This window comes from Tinamus guttatus, unplaced genomic scaffold (assembly GCF_059628265.1).
Source record: "Tinamus guttatus ecotype Peru unplaced genomic scaffold, ASM5962826v1 Tinamus_guttatus_pri_ptg000307l, whole genome shotgun sequence".
Lineage (NCBI taxonomy): Eukaryota > Metazoa > Chordata > Aves > Tinamiformes > Tinamidae > Tinamus > Tinamus guttatus.
The window spans coordinates 3739640-3767264 of NW_028288841.1; the positions used below are offsets into that span (position 1 = coordinate 3739640).

The window sequence follows — 27625 nt, forward strand, 5'->3', positions numbered from 1 at the left end:
GGATCACCACAAGATGGCGAATTGAGTCAGCTTGCGGGTGAACACTCCAAACGCTTCACCCACCTACAACCGCGCACGGGTCTCTCCGAGGCTCTTACAAAGCGCCTTGTGGCACAGACACCTTCCTCTCGCCGATGGGAGGACACCCAGGGAGCCACTGGATTCCACTTTAGTTCTGCAAAGCGTTGGAGAACTGCCGGTTGTCCCCCTGACGCCTCAGGGGAGGAGCCAGAGGGGATCCCTATCCTGATCCCTATCTTTCAGTTATCTTTCCCTAGGGCTTGGTACAGACTGAGACTGCTGGCAAAGCCTTTCCATGCACTCGGACCTGTTTTTCAAGCTGTTTTACTAGCTGTTTTACTCTGTAGTTTGAAACCAAACAAAACACTACCTGCCCAATATCTTCATCACCACTGAGGCTGGACAACTGCAGCTTGGCACAGACTAGAGAAGCTGGATCTAACACAGCTGCAGGAGGAGGGAGAAGCACCCCTCATCTCCAGCATACCCTGGAGAACACTGTACACCTGGAGGGCAGGTAAGGGAATAAGACTACAGCTTGCCTAGGAACCTCAGAGCAGACCCTGCAGCCCAGGCACCTCTACCTTGGAAACCCACCTGCAAGCCTGGTCCTTACCTCAGGTGCAACCTCCTGCAGCTCAGCCTGGCACCTTCTCACATCACCCTCTGTAGCAGCTGAGGACACACAGTCACAGGCTGAGCTTTCCCCTGCCTGCCATTCTCGTCACCTTTCAGCCCTCCTTCTTCACCAACTTGTGAAGAGTTGATGTGGATCAGAGCCCCGGCCTTGGCTGTGGCTGTCAACTAGCAAGTAATTTGCTAGTTGTGATTCGAGTTTTATACACAGTGTTACATCCTGAATGGTGCATCTCCATAGACTGAAGCTCAAGAGACATCTAGACTCACTCCTTAACACAGAGTTTTGTGAACAAAATCAAAAATAGTTTCTTTAGGGACAGGGTATCTGCTGAGCGGTGCATCAGCTTCGCTAAAGCTTTGCTATAACTCTTCCAGCTACCTTGTCTGCAAGGAGCATTCTCATTTCCTGCTTTTTGAGGAAATGCAGTTTATTTTGAACTTCATTCAGTAAGGCATGACCTCTTTCCTTTGAAAATGTTACCAGGGCAAATGGGCTTTTGCTTACCGAGTTAGGGAAGATATATTGGACATTCTGAGAGCATGGCATTATATCCTCTGCTATTGTTGCTCTTGATGCTTTCTGAACGACAATATGTTGCAAAAATAAGGTGATAGCCTGCTCTCTGATCCCACTTCATCTGTATTCTACTCTCGATCTTCCCTTTAAGCTTCCACTGAAGGCATGGCACTTCATAAGCAGGAACGATATGCAGCTGGAACCCAGATGTGAGCAAAGGAGAGAAACTGACTGCAGATCTGCAGTGTTCGTATTTCAAATGGCAATGGTAGTTCTTTTCAGGAAAAAAAAGTCACCAATAAAGACATTAAAAAGAAAAGAAATGCTTAAAACAGTCTCACAGGATTCAGCTTTTTGTATTTTGCTGTGAAACTATGTCAAAATTGTGCTGCTATGGCCAACTTGTTACTTCAAATGAAGGTACAAGCTTTAACATTTTGGAAACGTACCCATACGAAACGTAAGCTGAAAATGTTTCTTGTTATTAGTCAAATAGGTTGTCAAAGCAAAGCAAGTAAAATTAAGGGGAGGCAACCAGCACCCAGGACCCTGGGAAAAATAACATAGGTGAGTGCAAACATCCTTTGGGTCAGATTATTCCTGTTGCTGAATGCCCATGCAGGAGAACGGCTTCTTTTGCATCTTTCTCTCTGTCCAGCTGACACTATGGAGAACAACAATGGGAAAAGCAGCCTCTAAGAGGGTTGACAGCCAAATGCTGCAGAGTTTTGTGAAAGATGGAGGCAGAAGGTGGAAAGGCCCCCAGGGAGCTCTTCCTGGGACTGGGCACAGCTGGGAAACACTCTCATCACCTGCCAGTGCCGCTTCTCTGACACTGGGGAATAAACTGAGGATCACACTGTGACCTTATACAAAAGCTGAGAGAATAACTGAATCATTTCGTTTACAGCCTGAGCAAAACCCAAAAGAGATCCCACCCCCTCAAAGAGCATTCATTTTCAGACAGTTTTCCTTACTAAATTTTCTGTAGTCTGAGACTTCTATTTCCAAAATGTTTAGATCTGTCCCAGGATCATTTTCTCACTCTTTTTTTGGCTTTAGTGAGATGGTGAAATATTGCTGAGACAATCCTGCCATTCCTCGAGAATCCGCAAACTGCTTCCTTTGCCCCAAATCTGCATAAGCTGCTAGGAGCAATTGGCGTCAGTGGAGCCGCTGACCCAGCTCTGCCCTCTGCGCTTTAATCTGTTTCTGCATACGTGGCTGGGTCAAGCCTGGCCCCTCACTCTGTGCTTATAAAAAGGTTGATGCAGCTCCACTTAAATCTGCACCTGCTTCCCCAGGGCTCGGTACTACCCATCTCCTCCTGTTTTCCTTGCTCTGGTGTTGAAGGGTCCATTCAAGCCATCCCTGCTCCGGCAGGGACCTGTCCCCTTGCGCCCGGGAGTGATGAGGACGATGGCTGCAGCACCCACGTTACGGCGCCTGCCTCGCACTAGGGTTAATGTTGAGGAAGGTTGCAGACACCTGGGTAACAAACACAGGACACGCTCCCCAGGGGCACCTTGTGCAGAGCTCAACTGAACCCATGACTGGATCCCAAAGGGTTGCCAAGCCCTCCAGCTGCTGACACGTCCCTGGGGATCCCAGGGGGTTGCAACACCTCCCGGCTGCTCGAGACACCCCTGGTGATCCCAAAGGGCTGCAAAGCCTTCTGGCTGCTGAGACGTCCTTGGGCCTCGCAGGGGACAGAGGCTGCCTACATTACCAGCTGTGCCCACGCTTGCTCCATGTGGTGCATGGCTAAAGGTAGAGCGAGGAGACACGGCCTCTCCTGTACTCCCTGGGGAAAGGAAATGATCCTTTCTAGTCTTCTCTGGAGCCATTTTTCCACCCATGCACACGCTTCACAGCTGTGTGACATGTTTGCAGTTGCAGGTAGAATGAACGGTGCAGGCTGGGAAAGCAGCCTGGCTCCCCTGGACGCAGCCTCGTGCATGCAGAAAATCACCCAAAGAACAGAAGGCCGCCTAAGCATGGCAAAGGGAAAACGGGCAAGCAGAAAATCCTTTCCATTTAATTTATTCTGCCTCTCCAGCTAGGCTTTCTCACCTGACAAATAAAACACCGGGCGAGGCTGACGCTGGTGCTGCGGTGGCAGAGGCGATGCCGCTCGCAGCCGCGCTCACACAGCAGCTGGCTGCGCTCGCGCCCCTCGCCACGCTCATTTCCCAGCCAACACCATTAGGGGCGCGCAGGGACCCAGCACTAACCTGCTGCTGCTCCTCCTGACGGTATTTCCTCGCAGGTGCCTCCAAAAGCAGCGCAGGGGACGCACTTGGCGCTAGCGAGTTTGCAAGGCTGGCACTGCACCGAGGGTAGGCACGTCCTGTCCCCACCCCGATCATCACGCAGAATTATTCAGGTTTGTGCTGCTGGCAGCTTTCTTGACTGCACAGTACCACACGTTAAAAATATTTGCTGTTGGGACTTGATTTCGTGTTTTAGAATGTTGCAAAAATAATTATTTGCACAGCACAAACCTTATAGCTTCTGCTTGGGAGCAGATGGGAAATTGTAACAAACTTCATCTGGCAAACCAGGATCCCCTCAACTGCACCATGTTTCCATGAACTGCCAAGCACACTGTGGGGGGAAATACAGTGCATTTCGTGCATTGCAATCCTGGTTATTTCCAATCCAATTTCCAAACCAGAGGCTGTAGGTAACCAGGGAATAGCTCAGATGTGACAGGGCTTCGGGTCAGTTTTCAGAGCCCACTGCAACTTTGCTGCAGTCCAATAGGAGTCAGTCCACCTAGACAAAGTCCAATGAAGCCATTGTATTATTTTCATTCTAATCATGAGTAGCAAAAGGCAATATGGACACAGCTGCTACGTGGCAGGAAAGCCAGAGAGTTGCTAAGGGTCTAGCACTCCTCTTCTGAGGAACCTCTTCTAGTCTGCATGGACTCCTAGTTTTGTTAGGAATATTTCTTAGGAACTCTCAGTGTCTGAGTAGGAGTGATTTTACTTCTGATTGATGTCTGCCACCCGGTAATTCCATGCAATGGTGGAGAGAGATTCCCTTCCGCTGCGGCTCGCTGAGGTAGTACAAGGTCTTCCTGAGACCCACGTGCTGCCTCTCCTGTCCTTGCAGCCTGTTTTACCCTTCCCTGAGTCCCCTAGTGCATCTGTCTCTACCCTGACTCCAAACAAGGCAAAATCTAAAGCACTTGGACAGCAGAAATTAAGGCGAGTCGCTTGATGTGCGTTCAGCCCAGGCTAACGATGTTAAAATATACATACAGGGGACTTCCCATGACAAGTCACTAACCCCTCACCCTGTGCACATCTCTTCATGCAGTGCTAACTGCTCATCTGGCCCGAACACAATATATTTTGTTATCACCCAGAAGAATGCCTTCCTTTGAAGCAGCCCTGGGCTTCCCAAAATCCCTACCTAAAACGCTGCTGCCTCAGAGCAGACCCCTGCTCCGACACTGAGCTTCCTGTGCGTTGGCTGGTGCCATTGAGACAGAAATAGATGTTTCCATTCATTGATGCTGCTGATGTTTTTAGGCATACAATGGCTGAAGCCACGGCTGGCACTATGATAGGAAAGTTTAATGAGCCCAATTATCTCCTTGAATGTATCTTTGGCTATTTTCATCCACAAAAACAGAATTTCTGGCTGTCAGACATTCTCAGCTGGCCTGTAATCACCATCCATCAAGGCGGAACACACTGACCAAGCAACGACCCTGAGCAATCGCCCATGTCAAGTGCTGAAGGAGGAGATCAGGAGTTACCAGCTGCTAAGAGTGGAGCACGAGGGACCAGCTGGACTCCTGACCAGCTTCCCCCAGGAAAAGCACCACACACGGATTAACCAACACATCAGGTAGCTACTTTTCTCCTGGAAACCACGGACCATGCTGGAGTGAGGAACTTCCCACAGGAAACCCTTTGCACCAAGCGGAGCAAAAATTGCATGGCCCTCATCACGAATACCACAGTTGGTTAATGAGAAATACAGGGCTTTAAAGACTAACTTTCCCAAATACCGGTGCTGTCTACTTGCAGGCAATCACCATAATTTTTATTATGCATATTTGATAGCTCATAACCCAGTACATCTACTGTATTTCTCTCATTAACCTACCCCGTACTACTCTTTCCAACCCCCTTTCCTGCAGTCGGATCCAAAACATGCTGCTTTCGTCTGACCCGACAGTCACTCTCCTCCACAAAGTTATTTTGGAATCAGACAGCGGCAGTCACAGCTCTTTGAACTAATTTACACTCAATTGCTATTTAACCATCTGAGCGCAACTATTCCCAGCCAAAATCCAATGTAAGGGAGAACGCAGTCAATTCAGGAGAAAGCACACAGGGGAGAAAGAGTAAAAAGGTGACTGAAGGACTGAATTTAGAAGGTGACAGGCAAATGCAACTTGATTTTCTCCTTTTTTAAAGTTAACTTGGATTTATATGGAGAAGGATACTGACATTTATACTCATCTATGTCCCTTGCTATCCCAATAGAATGATGGGATCAACAGTTTCTGCACAGAAGAGCCCCTCTGCTTTGGGGATATTTCACCAGTTCTGGCCTCAGTTTGCACACATGCGAGGCTCCTGGTAGCAGCTGAAAACAAACCTGCAGTCCATTTCACCACTGTTACACAACATGAGCTCGACAGCAAATTGGCAGAAATAACAGCAAGATAAATGGCTGGTGATGAGGGAAAAAAAAAAAAAGAGAGAGACTATTTAATTACTCCAGTATTAGGATTTTAAAGTTTAAACCTCCCACACGGTTTTTTCACCGTCTTCTCTGAAGTTAGCTAGGTCATAAATGAAGCTAGTTATTTAAGGGAAAAACAAAACAAAACAAACAAATAATAAAAAAAAGGAAAAAGAAAAAAGCAGGAAAAAAAACCCACATACACAAAAGCCAAGCGCTCCCAGTCCTCAGTCCTTTAGAGCACAGAAACTTCACTGATGTCCCTCTCCTTAGGGATAGCCAAGGAGTACAAATTTACACGTCTCGCTGCAGCATCGTCCTGCCCTCCACATTATCTGCCGGGATCTTTTGGCTTTGCTCATGACCTGGTGCTCACCACCTGCCCACTACTCTTCGCTTCCTCTCCAGCACCTCTTGCCACTTCAAACCATGCTCGACTGGCAACACACTTGGGAAAAGACAGCAAAATTAAGCATCTGGGCTTTGTTATCTTTCCCTGTGGAAAATGCCCGTCCTTTGACCAGGCCCCTCCTCTGCACGCTCTAAGGAAGGCCTAAGGTTCGGGCTCGCTATCAAGCTATCACAGCTAGAGAGGTTTCTTAACAAGAAGCCATGCCAGCTCATGCCAGCTAAGTATCTGCACAAATGCTCTTTGCTCACAGCAAATGCCAAAGGAGGTTATTTAGCTTAGCTCTTTCACTATGGATTAATCCGAGAGCATTCACATGAGTGGGCACTGCGTCTCCGCTGCTGCACCGGAGCTTGCCAGTCACAGGAACTTAATCATGGTTTGGGGACGGGTGACATCAAAGCATCACGAGGCTCTGACTCAAGACTTGCGCCTTGTGCTGCACTCTCCTGGTCTACAAATGTATAGGGCCCACATATGGCCCCGCTGTAAAACTCAACTCACTTCCCAGCTGCTGCTTCATAAAGGTTTGTGCAACATCTACAGTCACCAAGTCTATGGCATCTATAGGGGGGCAAAACACAGCTCCCAAAGTCTGATTTCAGCTGGCTGCAACCCCACCAGAGATGCTTATTGCTCTCTCTTGCTCAGGTCAGTTCACTATTGCCTTTAACCTCAAAATAAATGCTCTCCGGAAGGAATGGCTGTTAAATGGTGGGATGCAATCATTTTCTCTCGTTTGTTACGAGGCCAACATTAACAGCAATGTATACAAAGACTTCACAAATGAATGATGAAAAAAATGGTGCCATCAATACAGGTCCCTGCAGCCTATTAATAATATTATTAAAATTAATTAATAATTAACATTACTTATTTCTGGGCCAAAAAGAAGTGCACTAAAGGCAAATTGGATCAAACACATGAAAACACATGTAATGATGTCACACTTCCCGGGAATGTCACTGTCCTGCATCATACGGCAAAGCCCAATGCAGTGAAGGTCAGCTTGACTTTTTAGGACATTAAGCTGTTACAGCTGCCTTTTAAATACATGAGAGGCTGTATTTGAGTCTGCCTCACATCCAGTTCCCCACTGAGCTCACATTCCCATTTCTCAGTAAACATGCTAGGTAGAATCAGATGTTCCAGAAAAAGCGTAGTATGTTGAATATGAAAACTCAGCACTAAAAAAGAGGTAAGAAATAGCTTACATAACTTGCATTCCCTATAGCAAGGGATACTGAGACAGAGCCTTTGAAATGCATGAAACCTAGTCTGCTGATCATCTACAGTCAGCTCACAGGGAACGAATATGAGCCTATTTAGATATTTGTTTGGAGAAGATTCTTAACATTGCTCATTTCTCCTAAGAAATATTCCTTTTCTCTCTTTTTATTTTGGTCCTTTTTTATATGTAAACTGGTAGATTAGCCTAAGTGTATTTTATATTCATACAGTGCTTTCTATGGCCTGATGCATATGACCCCAAACGTTGATTCTGAATTAAAACGACATGGTCTATCACATCCCAATCTGTGGCATGAAGTGTTTGTCAAGTAACCCAGAAACACGGGTAGTCTAAAGAATGAAATGCAGAGAGTAGAGGAAAAGACTTTGGTAAATAACACTATTTTTAGTAATTCTCGTCTGGAATTACGCAATACACAATATGGATTGCAAAAGGGGGGTGGGGAGAAGCCATCTCTCAGAAACCATTTCTTTCTGAAATAAAGATTAGAGGAAACTTGGTAAAATATTAATATGGAAGCTTCAAAATATTCACTTAATGGATGATATATGTCCCAAGAATGATCTCTCTATTTAAGACTATAAAAAGATAATTGAAAGAGCAGTTTGTGACTTTAGGCTAGTGCAGCTCAATGAAAAACAGTCTCGATTCTCTTCCTGGTTGAAATGAAGACCCTGGAGTTCTGGCACAAGCCTCCAGCATGACAACGTATAACCATTGCTGCACATAAATACTGTGGTGTCTTTAGATTTTACTTACAAGATTTGCATTAAAAGGATTTCAGGGATGAAATACATGGGTGAGGGCTGAAGTGCTGCAAAAGTGCAGTGCAATTCAAACTAGATTAAAAGACCTATGTGCAAAATTAAATTCTAGCTGCTGCATCGTATCTCCAGTTAAAAGGAGGCAGGCATCCACATAGCGCAGGGTCATGCACCAGTTATGTCTTATTAAGTATTCCAGCCTTCCTTAAGATAAGCATCACATATGGGTTCTTTTGCAGTTAGCAGTTAGTTGCTTAAAGAGGGAGAGGTCTGGATAACAGCCCTTCTGTCTGCAAGGGCCCTCCTGGGCTGATTGACAGGAACATGTACTGCAGGGAACAAAATGCTGCTAAAAGAAAAAGCAAGATTACTTTCTCAGAAAAGGGCCAACGAGGTCATTTCTTCGTGACGTCTCCTGCTCGCCATCTCTGGTTGAGGGAAAGAAAAGAGGAGGGCTGACATTTTCTTTTCTTAATAAAACACAGAACGTGCTGAGGATTTTTTTTTTTTTAATTTATGATGGCTTTCAGTGAATACAAAGTCAGGACAACAAGACAGATTGCTTGGAGTAAACATTGCGTTCTGGGGGCTGAAATTTACCCAAAGAACCAGGTCACTTCGAAGTCCAGCAGAATCTGGGCCCTATTAGCAACAACTGCTTTCAGTTAATAAAAGGTTTTATCCTGCTCTTTGGAAAATCAGCAATAAAATGTTAATTTTTATTGATCATCTTTTGCCACTGCACTCCAGTGACTGGCAACATCCAGCTTGGTTTCACCTTGGGCAGACCCATCAGGTGTTTTGACACCATCTATGTAGTTGTCAGTAAGACCCACGGGATTGCTGGTTGTTTTTTTCAACATAAAGATATTTTCCTGAATTTACCTTTTCTATTTGCTCCCCTGTTTTTAATTATCAGTCTCCTCTCTGCCAATACAAAGGGAACACCTCTGGGTTTTCTCTCTTGTGCCATGCCAAAGCTCCTCTCTATTAAAATGGTTTCAAGCTATGCTTTTCTAATGTTGTCACATTTAATGATGCTCAAGAACTTCTATTTCTGCAGCTCCTGCAAAACCTTCCCCACTGTTTCAGCATCCTCGCTCCGCAAAGCCGTGCCAGGAATGGCCCATCTCCCTGATTTTCCCCTATGTTGCAGCCTGTTCCTGTAACAAAGCTGTGAGACCTGTTTGGCTTGTGCTAAGCTAGAAGCAGCCAGGCACCAGCAGAGGCCACAGACACCAGAACATCTCTCTGAGTTAATAATCTCAGGTTGAGAGTGTTTTCCTTCCCAGGGACCTGTGCTAGCCTGCAAACGGCAGTGTCAGCAGGCAAGCACATCACCAGCGACTGGATGCTCGTGGCTCAGGTCTTGTTATTTTTCCCCTAACTGCCCTTACCTAGTGCCAGGATTTCACCTTCCAAAATGCAAGGTGATGGTGCGGAATCAGAGCTGTATTAATAAGCATCTACTTGACATGAAGCTCCTGTCCTGATTAAAAAAAAAGAAGAAATTGTTGAGAAAGCAGGAAAGTCATGCCAAGAACTAGCTTCTCAGTGAAGGAAAGGAATTAGCGGCCCTTAAATAGAGGGGTTAAGGTAGATTGAGAATGTCAAGTTATTGATACTTTATAAGGTAACTGTAGTTTTTTTTATGCATTTCTTTGCAGCATTAATGCAGATGATAAAAAGTATTCATAGGCCATTTGAAACAAAAATAAGACTCAAAAGACATCTTAAGGGTAATTTAAACCTTAAATGATGGAAATTAATCAGGAGTATTTAGCTGATACAGCACCACGAAAAAACAACCAAACAAAACTCACTAAATAGAAGTAAAAAGAAAAAATATTTCATAGCAGATGAGCATTTTGAAAGCCAGGAGCAGGTTTGCAGGAGCAAAACAGGTCTGGATTGATGCACAAAGGTCCCTACGTGGTGCTCAGAATAAAGGACACGTGTGTTTCATTTATGGTGAATGTGATGCTGTACCCCAACCCCCTGATGCTGACAGCCTGGAAGGGCTTCCTGTTGCTCTCGTATATATACTGTTCTTGAGAGAAATTTATATGCTTTCTCATTAGGTAAGAAAACCCTCTTGGTTTTACTCACCTTGTGGGCACACAACACATATGGTGCATCATATACGGTGTTACCGCTCACCGTGACAGGGCAGTGGGAGAAGCTCAGCAGAGCGGAGCCATGAGGGAAAGGTGAGGACACCCGTTTGTGATGGTTGCTACTAAGTGCTCTGTTAAACAAACCAAAACACAGAGCTTTGCCTCACAGGAGTCCCTATGGGTTTCTGCTGCAAACAGGGAATAAAATCCACCTCCAGAATGCCGTGGCAGAAGGGTTCCCAGCAGCCAAACCATTCTGTGTGACAGCAGAGAGCAGCTCAGAGAGCATCTCAGTGCAGGACCTGTCTGGATGCTGAAGATCCACCCCGCAATCCGCCATCCCCATAAATAATGCACTGTAACAAGTCACAACTGACTGCTGATGCTTTGGTGGAGCAAGTGACATTTAGGGGGACAGCGGAGGGGCACACACTCCCCCAAACCTGCAGAAAAGGCTGGCAGGAGCTAGCAGGGAAGGACTCAGCACAGAGGACTCCTTCAGTCTAACAAACATACTTGTTTAGTGCTAGAAGAGAGCAACTGGGTTTTTCTCTGCAGGCCTTCCTGCTCTTGCATGACATGATAATTTCTCTGCTCTTCGGGTGCACGCTCCAGTCTGGTTTCTGTAAAGGGCCTGTAAAACCAGGAGATGTCCACAGTAGGGCCAGAACTCTTAAGTTCCTAGTGCACAAAAGCATATATCCTCAACTGGCAGCTAACAGGGTTAAAACACTCTCTGATTAAAGGATAGCATCTTTAATTAGTTTAATTGACCATGCCTCAGCCAAGACCATCTGCTCAGCAGCATTTGCCTGCTCTTTGCAGGAACGATTGATCAGCCATAGCTAGAGAATATAGCATTAGGCTACATGAGATTTATTTTGTTTAATAGAAGACCTAATTTGCTTTAAATTTAATTACAGGGGCCATAGACTCTGTAAGTCCGTAACAGCAGAGAACATAAGTTGACCCTACACTAATGAACACACACGTATGTCCATACATGTTCTGCATGGATCAGACACCCAGTGCGGAAAGCTCGGTGGAGCGATTCCACTTCGAGGAACAAAAACTACTGCATTTTACTCCCCAAAATGCAGAGGCCACGTGGCACACTGGTGCCTCAGATGTCCCTCGCACAACCCCATCCCTCCAAGGTGATTTACAAAGACACTAAACAGCGCACGGCACAGGGGCACCATCTCCACAACGCGTGGGACCAACAGGAGCAAGCAGAGCTTTGCTCCGTGCTCCCCTAGGCAACCTCTGCAAACAACCGTGCGACCTGCTCTCCATCACGAGGAGACCTGGAGCTGCAGCTGAGCCATAAATCGTCCCCGAGATACTCGCCTCATCTCTGCCCTTGCCCGTCTGCTCGGCCTCTCCTGCCTCCTACGCTCGGTGCAAATGCAGTTCTTCAAAACATCCCTAGTCAAAGAGGGAAGCCAACTCCCCCTCTGCCCGGGTGCATCTACATGGCAATATTACGAAGGGGAAATTTCATTCACTTCACAAAGCTCTTCCCTTTTCAGCTTCACCTCCAGTGTTAAAGCACTAGCATCTTCAGAAGATCCTCGTGCGCTGACAGACATGCTGTGCCCGCCACTGAACGCTACGAGAGTAATTACAACCCTGCAAAAGGCTTCAGGCTGCCATTTCTGTTTCCATGGAAATAAATACGGAATTACTGGAAACAGAGTATGATGCTTTATGGATTTGGAGGGTTTGGATCATCTTAAAACCACCTTGCCCTGGTTTATATTGGTGGTGGCTTTGTTTTAAGTGGAGGATAATGTTCTGAGCGCAGAAACAGGAGGAGGAACCAGAAGGCATTTTGAAGGAATGAAAGCCGTGGGGAAAGGAAAGCAGTGGGGTCTGGCGAATGCTTTGGGAGATGCCAGGGGACAGAGGAGTGGCTGAAGCTGCCTGTGATCTCCTGGGATCCAGCTGAGGTTGCTGGGGTGAGAGGAGCCCTTAGAGGCCTCCGCGAGTGCCAGCGGCTGCCCCGGCTCCAGGACTGGAGCAAATGCCTTGCAGAGAGCGTCATTAAAGGCAGCACTAGTGTTTAACGGAACTGCAGATGGCCATTTCTAAGTTGAAACACTTCCTTGCTAAAAGCACATGTTCCCCAAGACTGAAGAAACAATTCTACCCTGCAGTGACAGCCCAGGAATCCAGGGCTTCCTCTGTTTCAGGTTAGAAACGTGCAGCTTATCTGGTTGGACATCAGCTACTGCAGCTGGATTAACTTAACAAGCACCGTACTATCATTTTCTCTTCTCAGTATGCCTAAAATTCACTTTCAAACACAGCATGAGAGGAAAGTAAATCCCTGCCCTACAAATGGAGAAAAACGAGACAGGGAGAACAGCGCAGTCTGATTTTCAGAGGGTGTTGTTGCAATTTAGCAGTCGTGAAGGTCTGTGGGAAAAGGAGGGCCAGCCCAAAGGGAAAGCCCAAAGGCTGAAGCTTGGCATTGCCAGCACCTAAAATATTGCCCCTGTGCGACTCTTCCACAGTCGCAGGTTAATTTTGAAGCAGAGGAGTTAAACCCAAGTCTCACCAATGGGTTCTAGACCAGAAATCAAACACGTGTCGTCCTCCCCAGCACAGTATGAGCACCCCTGGCACAAGAGAGGAGCTCACTATTGCATCTGGAGATAGCGAGTTCCTACGCTGACTCCACCAGAGCAGAAACACCAAGCCACATGATGTGTATTACGCAAAAAGCCCAAATCTCTCTGTATTATTTAAAATGTTCCAGTCAGAGGCTGTGCTTAACAGCTCTGCTCTCTTCACAGCCATTCTGCTACAACACCATTTCACATCTATGGTTCCTAAAAGCCTTTCCAATCATATCAATCCCTTTTGCTTTGTTGCTATCTCAGATGCTGCTACATCACTGCTATCACATTAAGAACACATTTATCTCACACAACCTGAGGATGTTGTATATATATTAAAAACACTTTAGAAATCATGCTTCCCCTAAACAAATAAAATATTGTTTCAGAAGTGAAAGAAAATAAAACCCAAGTGGTGTGATTATCATGTTACTGAGGACAAAGCTGCCCAGGGGAAAAGCAGCTTCTTCCAGAGGCGTTCAAGCAACTGTTTGGGAGTCTTGGCACTAATCTTGCTAATTGCTTTGGAGAGTAGTAACGAAGCAAAGTCTTCTTGATCTTTGCCTCCTAACACAGCGTCTGGGCACAGAGTTTCAAGGAGCACAGCAGAAAGGTGCAGGGACCACACAGCATTTAACCATTATGGGCACTACCAGGGGAAGGCAGGTGATCCGGAGGGCAGAGCAGAGCTTCGGGGACCCTCTCGAATCACGCAGAGTTATCTGTCGCCTTCCATGCTAAGAGGCAGCAGAACTGACACCAATCTCCATGCTCACCCGCAACAGGACACAGAGTTACTGGTTTCTGCATCTTGGCTCACACAATCTTTCAGCAAAGCCTCACCCTGCTGCTCAGAGACGACCTTGGGTTCAACGGATGGGCCTGGCTGGGGAAGAACCACACCTGTAGAACCAAGTCATTGACTTTCACACCCCGGGGCCGACTCTTTTCATAGGGAGGACCATAACCAAAGGCATCCCGTGGCTCCCGACAAGCCGAGCAGCTGGGGAGACGGATCTGCTTGCTGTGCCGAGCGCGGAAGGCTGATTGATGAACTGCAGCAGCAGCTCCGCGCTGCCAGGCCCAAAGAGCGATGGCACCTGGAGAGCCTGTCAGCAGAAACGCGGCGTTCCCACCCGCCGTACGCACCAGACAAGCGTAGGTCAAAAACAGCTCTCAGCCAGTGCTGCAGAAGACACCACCACCCCCGGATTTACCTGTAGAGCTTGCTCGGTTCAGAATGAAGACCCTGTGCGATGCCACCGCAGGCCCCAGGCCCTGCCCGCGACGGGCTGCGAGGGCGGCTGCCCCATGCACCACACGAGGGAATCGCCCGGGTGCAGAACGGGAGCCCGCGCGGCGTCTGGCAACGTTATCAACACACCCAGGGAAACAGCAGACAGGATATTTTCCCTTCACGTATTCCCAGAAATATACAAATTACTTTTTCTTAGGAAACAGGGCACAGAAGCTTCAACCAAGCTAAAGGATCTAAATTATACTTCCAATTAACTCTGTTCTGATGAGGCAAGAGTCAGACTACTGAAACTTAACTCATTAGCCTAATGCTTTTATTCAGCCAGAGTCAAAGCATCTTCTGACCGACTCCAACTGAAATGTAACCTGGACTGCAACAAAACAGCAGATGGAAATAAATGACCATGCTTAGGTGTTATGGGTAGTGCCACGAAGCGCTAAGGGAATTCTGTGCTGCACGGACTGCTGCAAACGCAGCCTGGGAGGTGTTTGGAAACCCCCAGGAAAGGGGATGCACACTGACTTGCAGGGCAGCTTGACAGACGGGCAGAGGTGGCTGCAAATATCGCTTGCCAAATGCAGAGAGTCACATGAGGCAGGTGAGAAATTATGAAGATTTCAAGGGAGGGGGAGAGAAGCAGGAAGGGACACAACACAAGTGTTTCCTAATTCTGTCTCATCCATAACACGCACACACACAAAACACAGACCCATTCCCCTCACACTCTGGCCTCCCCCAGGACCTCTTGTTCTGTATCCTCCTTTTTTCTCTTTGGATGCCCCTGTTTTTAGTGTTGTGAAGTTGGCAGGTGTCTCTGATTGTCTAAGCGGTGTCAGACTTCACAAAATGGGTGCAGAGGAGCTCAGCACAACCCAAGGGCTGTAACACACCCGGGAGAGTTCCCATCCACGAGCACAGTGCCCAGGATTCACATCTCCCCTTCGGAGCAAACCCAAACGCTGCTGCAGCTCTGAAATCTGCCTGGTGTTAACAAGAGCTTTTGGAGTTCTAGTAGGGAATAATTCACAACTAAATTCTGGGAAGGAAAGAGCAGATCTCCTGCTCCAGGGCTGATGCGCGGCCCTCGTGGTGAGGGCCTGGGGTGATGTCCCACTCTGGGAGCTCCCTGTACAAGCTGAGCAAACAAAAACATTTTAAGAAACAAGGAGGTTGCTCTAATAGGCCCAGTCAGCCCCAATAACGTGGCTGTGATAGCACAGCTAGCTCAGGACTGAGGTCCCCATGGCAAAGCCCGTAGTTTCTCCGAGCCCTCCCTGCTCCTGCGCGCATCTCTGCCAGGTCAGCAGCAAACGCCCCAGCTCTCCCCAGGCTGTACAGCTCCCGCTCGTCTAAGCTTTAATAGACTCAATATTTGCTTTTGAAGGACTTTTCCTCACTGCAGAGTACAGCCCGGGATGGAGGAGCGTGCAGAGGTGCAGCTCTGTGGACGGCTGGGTAAAGTGCGGGCAAGATCTCAATTGTGCGAGAAAATTTAGGACCTAGTGGGAGCCTTCTACCCTCTAAGGACCCCTCTTGCTCCAGCTCCGAGTTGTCTCTCCTACGGAGCATAACAGAGAGCAGAGAGGAGAAGGGGACATCAAGCAACCTGGCTCTGGCCACCAGTCCCATACAGAAATTCCCACCCCACATTTGGCCTTAGTCCAGGGGCAGCAGCATTTAACTGCTTTCTGCATTTCAGGAAAATACCAGACATGAGAACTATTCCTGGTGAAGGCCTTGCAGTTTTCTGAGTTGTGCCTTATGTAAAGTCCTTTCCCTTCTGCACATCTAATCCTCTCTATCCAAGTATTAAAAACAACAGAGTAACTCCCATGCTAATACTCGCATCCAACAGAGATCACGTCATTCTCTAAAAACTCAAATTACAGGTTTGTTGCCTCTGAGCCTTACAGAAGGCTCTGAACTAAATCCTTCATTTCCAGAGTAAAGCCAGGATCTACTACGGGAAATAGGTTGCTTGTTGCAACACGGCAATTTGCAGAGGGCAGACACTACAAATTGCCACTGGGTTCACAGTGTCAACCAGAAAGGCTCTCGCACACGGACATCATCTACAAAGCAGTGCAACGATGATAAGACATGACTTCCCACAGCACTGAGCATCAAAAAAGCAAGAGGGCAGGAGCACAGGCACTCACGCCAAACTGCTCCAGCTCATTAGCTGAGCACAGGTCAAGGCAGGATGAGAGACAGAGAGCTCAGGTCGGTTGAAGTTAGAAAAACAAATAATAAAAATATCACACACCCAACTGCAAGACTGACTCAGCTCTCAACTCACCACTGAAAATATTGTGGCTTTGTTTTTAAAGAAGACGGGGGAAGAATTCTGTGTTGAAAACAGAATTTATGGGGACTGACGCAGACCTTGCTGCTGCCTTTGCCACAAGACCTCTGACTTAAGGACATTTATTATCCTCTCCTGCCTCTCACATAAAAGGCTGAGAGGAAAAAAAGCAAGATAATTAAGCTATTTGCAGAGGGAAAAAAAAAGAAACTCAAAATGATTTTCTGTCATTTCTTGAAATGCATTAGGAATGTCTGGGCAGAAGAATTACAGAATTGCTCTTGAATGTATTAACTGCAGTGAGAAGTTGCACCCCTAAGTGAAGAGACCAAGGTCTGCCCTCCTCAGCAAGCTTCCCACAAGGAGCTTTTCCCCCTCTCTTGACTATAATATCCTTTATTCTGCCCTCAAAATTTATATCCAGTAGCAAGGAGCTGTAATGTGGCTCACTGGCAGCCTGGACAGCTGGTGACAGCCCTCAGCAAGAGCTGCTGGAAACGCGAGAACCCAGAACACTTTTCCTCACGGAAGTTTGCTCAAAAACAGTCCGATCAGACCAAAGTTTCTATTTTGTAAGTGACATTTCCATTGACGACCACTTCCCTGAATAAAACCTTTCCCATTTCCACTCAGGCTAGGAGAAGACTCTTACCTGACAAGCGTTGTACAGAAGCTGATGCTCAAATTTCTTGATCCCCAAGATGTTCTGGAACATCTCGTAGAGCTGCTCCTTGCTGAGGATGAGCTCTGAGGCTGCGCTCGCTGTCATCCTGGCCTGCTGCTTGCGGGGATCCTCTTCGCCACGGTAAATAGCATCAAACTTTGCCATCCAGGAGCTCAGGACCGTCTCCTTGCTGAGGCCATCGATCTCCGGCAGGCTGCGCACCCTCTTCTCAATGTGCTTCTTGAAGACCTCCCGCGAGTCGTTTGCGGAGCACCCTCCGCTCTGCACCATCCTGGCAACGCGGTCGCTTTTTAGAAACACCTGGAAGGAAAGAGGGGCTTCAAATTACGTCAGTTTAAAAACATCCTCCTTGCTGCTGAAATATCACCAAAACCTGTATTCCCTAAAGGGAAAACCGGCAGCTCTTTGCCTGGGTGCTTTCTGCTCTTCCACGGGACAACCACATATTGCAGGACTAACAACACTTTCCTCTGTACTTTGTGAAGTGTAACGAAATCAGGTAAAGCTTCTGCTTTTTGTCCACTAAAAGGGAAACATTTTGATGCAATTAGGGTTTTGTGGGACGCTATGATCACACTTCAGCCCGTTGCATAAACACCCTTTAAGACAGCAGGATTACGTTTTGTTTTAGCAAATGTTTTAAGAAGAAAGCTATTGCACAGCTACATTCCCTAAATTGAATTCTGCCCTGTTATAAAGAGCCCAGTCATCCTACTCAAGTCAATAGCATTGCACTGCATTTACCCTCATACCCAGGACCTCGGAAACCACTGATCAGTGCAAGGACACAGGCCCTGCTGTGACAAAATGGCAGGATTTGCACATCAAACCTGAATTTGTTTGACATTATTTTCAGTAGGACACGTGTCATTGTCATCCTCATAATTCTCTGGTTTTTCTAACCTGTACATCAGCATTGAGAGAGTGTAGTTAAAATGCCCCCTGGAGAACAGCATCCCATGGGAGCAACGGAGGATTGAAGGGTGAGAGGGAGACAGGGAGATAACTGTGTTGGCTCTCCTCTCCCATGCCCTCAACACGGGAGAAGAGCCATCGATTTCTAGCAAGAACTGCTGTTTTATAAAAGACACTGCGAATCAATGAATGCAGCAGGCTGGGAGGAAGCTGTGCCAACACAGGCGCTTATCTGTCAACTCTCAATAATTAAAAAGCTTGAGGATAACCTGAGGACACGGTGAGATTTTTACACCACTTAGCAGCTCAGCACCCCATGTTCCCAGCTGCTCTGCAGCACGTGCGTCTGCCAGGAACGTTAGTGGGTTTTGCTCCACGAAGCGCCAATGAAGGTGCCAATGAAGGGCTGGGGCACTTTCCTGCTGACACCGGTGCGCTGGGGAGGGCTCCGAGCAGACAAGGTGGCCAGGAGCAGGATGCTACCAGCAGCCTTGACATGGAGGATGGTGTCCATGCTCAAACATCACCAGCGTGTACTTACCTTCCCTGCAAAGCGTAAATAAGAGCAATAACGTCTTATGTTTGAGGGTCGTTTGTTCAGTAGTAGGTGAGACCTACCAAAAACTGAAGATCTGGATGCAGCCCCTGCCAAGCAAGTCCTGCAGGCATGGACTGCTGCAAACAGCAAGAGATCACAGCAAGGGGCTCCTCTGCACCGCGGCGCCCGGTGCGTCCCCGCAGGCAGCGCTGCCGGCGCAGAGGAGGGGAAGGCAGCGGCTGGCAGGGAGGAGGCAGGCGCGGGGGAGCGCCAGCCAGACACAAACAGGAAAAGGGGAGAGCAACGGCAAGATGAGAAGATGTGTTTTGTCAAGGAAATTGCTCTGTCCTGCAGAGTGAGCTGCTTTCTCTGGAAGGCAACAGGCGAGCTGCCCAGCTAGGAGACTGCCTAATAAGACTGCCAGGAGTCAATAATTACTGCAGCAAAATCCTAATGTGTGCACACACGCCAGCACTTGAGAAATAAACCAGCCTTGAGCTGGACCAGACATCTCCTTCTGCCACATCTGTAGATAGGTCCCCACGGATCGCGTGTGTCCTGGTCCTATTTGCCAGCAGCAGGGTGGGAATGGGTCTAAGAGCATCTCCCAGATACCAACTGCAGGGATTATGGGTCAGATGAAGCTTTTATTCCGTGGAAGTGAAAGACGGGGCAGGTTTTCCCGAAGCACCTGCTGGAGTGCGCTAGGCCTGTCATCCTTCACCCGCTGGATCTGCAGCATTCCTACAGCACAAGGGTGCTCTGCAGACCAGGAGCTGAGGCTGCTCAGACCACTCAGCCTTTTAATTTCATTGCAGTGCTGTCAACAAACCCTAAACTGACGACCACGTTTACCCCCCTGACAGCACGCTCAGCAGAGCATTACCATGCAAACATGCTCAGGATAAGGACATTAAACGCATCCCTGACTCACCATGAAACTTTTATTTCTTTCTCCAACAACAAAAAATCCATTCCCCAGGTCACACGGGAAGAGAACAAATCTATTCTGTCCTGACAGTAGGTGAACCCCTTACTAAAACCACCAGATGGGCAATTTCAGTTTTAGCATGTTCCAAGTCCACAGCATATTCTGCAGCTTAACATGTCAGTACCTAAATGCGAATTTCTAGATACTGCGAGTTCAAGAGCCATTTGCACAGAACTCTGGCACTTGCAGGAGTTAGAAAGAAGCAGGATCTGCTCTGGTTGAACCCTGCTTTGATTAAGGGTGAACAGCTCTTCACATACAAGGGGAGGAAGGAGAACAGCATCATCAGGAAAAGCTGCTCACGTTCAAAGAGGGCAGAGATGTCCTGCTGAAAGACAACCCCGCGTTTCTTTGTGCCACTCGAGATGGGACTGAGGAAGATGCACGGTCTTGCTACAACTGCACAGACGTTAAAAGGTTCATTTTCTACAAGCCCTCTCTCTACTGCCCCATGAGCTGGACAGCTAGGGAGAAGGGAAGAAAAAGCACTGCTGTAAGTTGAGGAAAACCAAGTTAAAAAGCAGTAAAAAAGTATACTGAAGGATCCAGAGCAAAGCATTGTGCAATAGATGAGCCTTTTGTAGCCCCTTTTGAGTAAGATAAAGCCAGTGGTGCATCTGGTGAGCTAAAAGTATATGGTTTGCAAACATCTTTCATCAACTGTTCTTGGTAAGCTTGATGATTTGATGCTAATTATAAAGCACAAGACTCCTGGAACTGCTCAGGACAAATTTTTGCCTGGACCCACCAGGGGAACAGGCAGGTCTTTCTGTTTTTAGCAGTTTCATTCTCCTGCCCCAATAACCTTATCTAAACAGATAATACTGCTCTTACATCCTAAAATGTTGCTCATGCCATCTTGAAAACTTTCTCTAAGAGCATCTGTTCAGTGAAGCTGTGATAAACTGATGATCCCTTGGCAATTTCTTTTCTGATAAGAGATGTAAATTACTTTCGGCTTCCTTCCTGTACAGAGAAGAATGATGGAGCAGTATCTATTAGGCCCATTTAATAGAGTTAATCCAGGGATAATTTGTGTTTTCCTTGCACAGAGCCAGCTGCTGCCTTTTTTTTTTTTTTTTTTTTTACAGACTTAAAATTCTCTATAGTTTTAATATCTGATTTTTGTTCCCTGTTAGATGCTACTTTCACAGAAATAGTCTATGTTGGCAAATCAAAATCTTCACCTTTTATGACAGAATAGCTCTAGGGAGAAAGAGAAATGGTTTGCAGAAAGGCTAAGCAAAAAAAAGGTGACACTCCTCATACAAATCACAAGCGCAGACTTGCTTCAAAAACAGAAGCTCTTTCATTCTGAGAAAAAAATGAAAGGCTGCATACAGAGAAGTGCAAGAAGACAGATATGAATAATTATTCTTTTGCACAATTATGAATGATACTTCCTGTTCTTCAGTGCAATCTAGTTGTATTTCCCCCTTGCTTTCCCTTATCAGTGCATGCAAAGGGCAAAATGAGAATATCTTGGCTAAAAATCCTAAAGCCAATTAGACATAAGGCAGAAGCTTCATCTAGAACTGTAAATGCTGGCCAGCCATTTCTTGCTCTTTTTCACAGGAAACATGGGACATTTCATTTACATTGTGGCAGCTTCCCTGTTTTAAAGCAAACTGCTTAAAAGCTATCAGGGATAAATTCTTCACCTTAAAGATGTAAGGAAGAAATTCTTAACCTACATTTATGTATAAAAGGTGTAAAGATATAGCCCTCTTTCTTTGCAGGTTATTATTTTTACCAGCAATGAGTGGGTGCTTGTTAATAATTGCTAGGGCAACACAAAATCTGGAATTGATATTGAATCACTGGCATCAGCAGGATAGCTTTTACCACACAAATAGGGAGAAGGGTTGAATTACTGTGATTTTCCACAGAATTTTATTCCTTAACATTTCCATGTAATTTAAATTCTTGTTCAAGGTGAGACTCTTTAATGAGTTGTTTGGCTCTGTTATTTTCACAGTGGGCTGCCTTGCTCAACAGACTGTCTTTCAAGAGGGTTTATGGAAAAAGTACTTAACTACTGGGCAGTGTGTCATCTCCATAACCAACTTATGGGATGCACCACAATGTGGGGCACCACAGTCATCTTATAGGAGATGCATCTTTGAATCCTGAGCCTTAGGAACCTTGTATCAGACACTCAAGCCCTGGAGAGGCCTTCTGCTTGCCTTTGTTTTGTGCTTTTTCCAGAAAGCTCAAAGAACCCGTATGTTCAAAATCTGACCTGTGACTTGGGAAAAGAGCAATGATTTATACGGATATTGAAGCCATCTCTCCTTACCTCATAGTAGCTCTGGACAGCGTTTATAAATGCTTCATCTGCCACAATCTGTGTTTCTCCGTTGAGAAAGGCCTGGAATCGATCTTTGATTGTCTGTAGCTGCTGCTTACTTATCTGCAACACAAGGCCAAAAGAAGAAGGTTAGTTAAGAGAAGCTTATGTAAGAGCAAAAAAAAACCAAACACGTTCTTCTGCAGAGTCTTCTTTGGAGTGCTTGTGATACACGTTTCTGCTCTCCTTTGGGGACAGCAAAAGTGGATGAGAAATAAGCTACGTGCAAGCACATGCCCAGGTGTGCTCCTACACCAGCACACTCTTCTGGGTGCCTTGAGTACCCAAAACTTCCCCGAACATAATTTTGAAACAACTCTACAACCACAGAACACACACAGGACTTACTGCTTCAGGTAAACCTAACTGAGAAGGTTTTTTTTAATATATATATATATATGAGAGAAATAATTTTTTTTCAGTGCATTGTTTTCCTCCTTTAGCCCTTGACCCCTTTGCATGTTGTCAGATAAACATTTAATCACAGAACGAGAAGCTTTGCATGCTGGCTGCTGAAGATGGGACTCATTAGCAGTCCAGAGCCTTGGCATTTCCTCTTGTTTTCCATCTTGCTATGAAATCCCAGAGCTGACCTCCCGTGCTAGCGAGCGGGGCACACAGCCAGCCCTGCCACAGCTCCTTCCCTGCTCCTTCCCTGTCTAGGAGTAGTTAAGCACAACGGGACTCTAATATCAGCTACAAAAAAGCAAAGGAAAGGCAATTTATCTTTTGCATGAGAAAGGCAGTTTCCCTTAGGCCTTGTCTAGGTTGCTTATTGCTTGTCATATATGGAACACCAGTCACGACTGAGAGTGAAAGAATTTAATGCCAAGCAAAAACATTTGAAAACTGTTCTCCTTATTCCATGCAAGGATCTTCTCTTTGCTGCCTAAATTCTTTTCTGTCCAGCCTACAGCCAATCAAACTTACAAGACAGTTAAGTTTTGGCATGCCAACATCAGTAGAAAGTCTACAGGGGGTTATTTTCACCTTGCAAGATAACACCGTTATTCTGCCAATTTATATGTCAGTTTAAAGCGAGATAAGAGAACGCCTCTTCAGCTCCTAATGTAAACACAGCCACAGCAAGTACCCAAGTAACACGCAATGCCAATGAAATAGCTTAGGATTCAGATAGTACTCGTGCTGAAAAGGCTGCAGGGCTACAACTGTAATTGTGCCCGTTTTGGTATGTGACTACGTCAGGTTTGAGAATAAGAATCAGTTTACACGGGAAGAAGGGAATCAAGATGTATATACAACAATTTTCTTTGAAAGGGAAAGGAATAAAATTAGGATAATTATTTACTAATAGCTAAAAGAACTGGAGGAGAGTAAGAGGAGTATGTTTACCTCGGCACTATCTCCGCAGAAGAAACCTGCCCATTAGAATGGGAGAGCAAAATAAAATTGTTGGCTCTAAGTGTCCAAATGGCTTTGAATAAAATATCAAAAACTACAGAGCTGTGAACAACTGGAGCGTAATGAAGCCTGGCAAACACAGCTAGAGATAAAAAGCAGGAGAGGGACTCCTTGGAAAACACAACGCGAGTACCGCTGCATCTCACTGCGGCGTCGCATGCGGTGTCTAGGGGCTGCGGTAACGAACGTCGCGAAGACGAAAATTAATCCTGAACCACCCTGCTGAGGAGGGCTAGAGAGCGGTGGCAATTCGACACGATAATCCAGAGGTAGTTTATCCAGGTGCTCACGGAGAGGTGTTCATCAAACTGATGTAAAACAAAATTCAAAGTGTTCTGCTTACGAAAAACATGGAGCAATCTTTGTAACCCCTGCAGCTGCTGGAGAAAAAGGCCATTCCTCCCCCAAAAGGGCAGCCCAGAAAGCACTCGGGCTTTGACATATGCATCCACGCTCAGCCTCACACAGGGCACCAGGGCCAAAGCAAACACAGTCCCTCCAAACTGACCCTCAGCATTGGCCAGAGTCTGCAACGAGCCCGGGGAAAAGGCAGGGCTGAAAACTCCTGGTTCAAGGCTGGGTGGATTTTTTTGGATATAAGAGTCAAGCACCTAAAACCCTGTGGGGAGTTCTCCAATAGCAACCCTCAACATCATGAGTCCTTCAGCAAGACACACAATACCAGACATTAAAAAAAAAAAAAAAAAAAAACAGGCTCCAAACCTATTTGATTTGATGGAAATACTGGAAAAAGTAGAAAAGAAAACAAGATCAGATAAGACAAGCCGGTGAGGATATAGTGATCAAATGGGAAATAGCTGTGTGAAGGTGCTAGGACTGTTTTTATTAAGCATTTAATTATCTGAGTGAAGAGAAGAATCAGGACATTTAATTAAAAGTATTGATGATTTCATAACAGCAGCCATTGCGGATGCCAGGCAGGAACGATGGAACAAGGGACACCACGAGAAAACAAGAGAAAAAAAAAAAAAGAAAGCGAAACTACACCTAAGATTGAGATCTGCATATTGAGACCCAGGGAAAGATACACGAAAAGCACAAGATATTCTGAGCTTAAAAAAAAATAAATGAAAATTCACCTTGACTTTTCATTCAGGATTTTGACAGTGTGAATGGCATTTTATTTATTTTTTCCAGGTTATTTATGGACAGCTTCCTGAAATCCTGGCTTGTTCAACGCCTATACTCCTACCTAGTTGCAATATTTTCTCCTCCTTCCTCAGTACTGAACGGGCTTCCTTCAAAATGCGCAAAAATCCCTCTTGAAATTCCTAGAAAATCCCAGGGCTCATCCTGCCCGTGCCCTCCCGGGGGCTGTGGAAATGAATCATCGGGTTTTTCTCTCCCAGAGCGTCACCTGCCTCCTCCTCCGATCTCCATGTGAATGTTTTCCACATCCAGGGAAGAGGAGGCCTCTTGGATCGCATCAGATGAGCAGCACAGCCCATCCGCAGCTAACACGACCCTCCCTTTTCCATGGCCATGATGCTGCAAGAACGCTGTTTGACCAGGACATTAATTACTGGGAGCAGGGGGAAGATGCGACCTCCTGCCCCCGCTCCCATCTAGCGGCTTTTTCCAGTAAGAGCCAATTAGAGCAAATTAGAGCGCGCCTGACCTCCGTCTGCAGCCCTTTAATGCAATGAGCTGGACAGGGCTGTGCTTTTAGTTCCTGCTGAGAGCTCCACGTTCAGGAGGGCCAGGGCCTCCTCTCTGCTTCTGCCATCAGCTGCTAGAGGCCTTGCAACCACTGCAACCCAGGCTCCGAAATGCACCTCCTGGCAGCGGGAAGGAAGAGCCTCCCCAGAGCCCAGTGTCCTGGGGCCGGATCCGATTGGAAGAGCCGGAGCTGGACGGAGCTCCCTTGCCAGCAGCCCCGCTCCCGGCAGGACACGTCTTCCACCCAGCATCCTGCTGCAAAGCACTTAAGCAGGGCCTTGAAACGCAAGCAGTGCAACCAGCCCCTCCATAGGCTGTAAAGAGCCTTCACCACTCGCCTTGGAGCTTAAGTGCTTTGAAGCCAGGGGTGCTGTTTTAACTCTCCTTACTAGACTCGCTAGCGATCCACTAAAGAACCAGGAGTTTATACAAAAAGCCCAAAGCTTCCGCCTTGTTGCTTTGCACACTAAGACCTCTGAATGGGCTCAGACAGAGCCCTCCTCACTTGGTTACCTTCCACAGTCTGCTTACAATTAGCATGAAACAGAATTACTTCCCCCTGAAACACATCGGTGTGATACACGATCCTTCTGCACCGCCTGTGGCATTAGGCAGAACTCCTCTTGGGTGCAACCTCATCTTTGGGGACTTTGGTAGGGTGCGGAGGGCAGAGTCTCACTGCAGCTGCATACAAATAAAAATTCACATGTAAATTCACAATAGTGAAGAGTTAGCCCCAAACGGGAGTACTGTGGTGGCTAGTAAAAGTTGGAGGAAATTCTTAACTTTGCCTGAGGTAGACTGCAGCAAGTGTAGCCTCCTTGGGACAAATGATCAGGAAAAGTTTTCTTGCTTCATGTTGTTTTACGTGTATTTCATCAGACTCAGAACTGAATGCAAACCCTAATGCATGAAGCCATGGCACTGTCTCCTGAGCCATTCAAGCCAGCAAGTCTATATCACATAACTATGTTATCTGTGAGGGGGATAAATATATGTATTTATATTTCCTCTCCCAATTCTATCATGAATGAGTCAAATCACTGTCTCAGATCATCTCAGGGAGCTCAAGTCTCTCAAAGGCATGTATGCCTTTGAACTTTGAAAGGCTACTGCACTAGCTTAAGCTCTGCATTTTTTTGTTTGTTTGTTTTTTCACTTATAAAGCAATTGCAAAATTGTATGTGCAAAGGAAACAAGGTGACTTGCATTCACGGGACAGCAGTCTTTCCAAGCTTTGTACGACGCACATCAAAAGTATTAAAGAGCCACAAAACACGTGCCTTGAAAGCTAACGGAGTTCTCATTTACTGGTGCAGGGAGCATGGGTGAGCGCTGGACAGGCCCCTGGAGCATCCCCAGCACTGCAGAAAACTTGGCGGGACAAGGCCCAGCACAACCTTCTCCCCTGGGAGCTGCCCTGCGTTGAGAAGGGGACTGGACTGGAGACCTCCAGACACCCCTTCCAGCCTACACCGTGCTACGATGGTGGGAGCCAAGAGCCGCTTCGCAGGGAGAGGCCAGCCCAGGTTGTGCTGCCGAACGAGGCCCGTCTTGTTCAGCTGCTCCTTTGCCCGTGCCAGGCCTGTAGAGCACCCTGTGCACAACTGCACCTGCACGCAACGGGCCACCAAAGCCACGCGCCACCCTCGCCCACGCCAGGCCTCGCTAATTCACACAACACGAGCAGGCCCTGAATTAGCTTCTAATGCAATTAGCAGTCCATTCACTTCCACGACAGACTTGACACACCAGGGAGAGCCCTTTGCCCTGCAGACTCCGCGCAAGGAACCAGGAATCCCTCAGCAGCTCAGCAGCCCCTTGACTCGCCAGCAGCAGCTTGGCAGAAGATCACAGGTTACTTCCCAGAGGAAGCACCTCTGCCTTTGGTCTCGGAGATCGGTTTGCAGCACACGAACAACGAGCAGACTAAGAGGCTTTTCCCAACTAAGAGCTGGGAACTTCACTCAACTTTGATTTTATTTTATCCAAGTAAGTCATTAGCAGAGTATGTTTGCAATAGACCTACCAGGCTGCTAGCCCTGCTGGGCATTTTTCTGTCTATGATCAAACAGCTACATGCTCTTATTTTTACTGATTAATAAAAGTATGACTTTGATCTCAAAAGAAAAAAAAGAGAAACCTGCAAAAAGTACAATCAAGAAATAGCAGTGATAAATACTAGGCCAGTGACTGAGCAAATGCAAAGAGTTGATTGCTGCTCCATGAAACCTCCCCAGTGGTTTCTGCTGTGACTGGAGCCTTTCCTAAGAGGCTCTGCTGAGTAAAACGCATCATCACAACCAGTCAATTTTCAGCAGAAAGTCCAGTTTCATCCTGCCTGTGGTAAAACACAGCCATTCTGTTAATAAAACAGAAAAAACAAATCCATAAAAATACCCAGAGAAATACAGCTAGTGAATAAAAG

General features: G+C 46.6%; 1 protein-coding gene across 10 annotated transcripts in view; it reads right to left on the reverse strand.

Annotated features, from left to right (window-relative positions):
* Positions 1-27625, reverse strand: part of CADPS (calcium dependent secretion activator) — a 198121-nt gene that overhangs the window by 139345 nt on the left and 31151 nt on the right. For all 10 annotated transcript variants that reach the window (XM_088528269.1, XM_088528265.1, XM_088528268.1 and 7 more), the window contains exons 2-3: positions 22045-22158; positions 17269-17601 (exon numbers count right to left, since the gene is read on the reverse strand). In XM_088528269.1, the coding sequence (XP_088384395.1) occupies positions 17269-17601; positions 22045-22158 (447 nt within the window). The remainder of the gene's footprint in view (positions 1-17268; positions 17602-22044; positions 22159-27625) is intronic.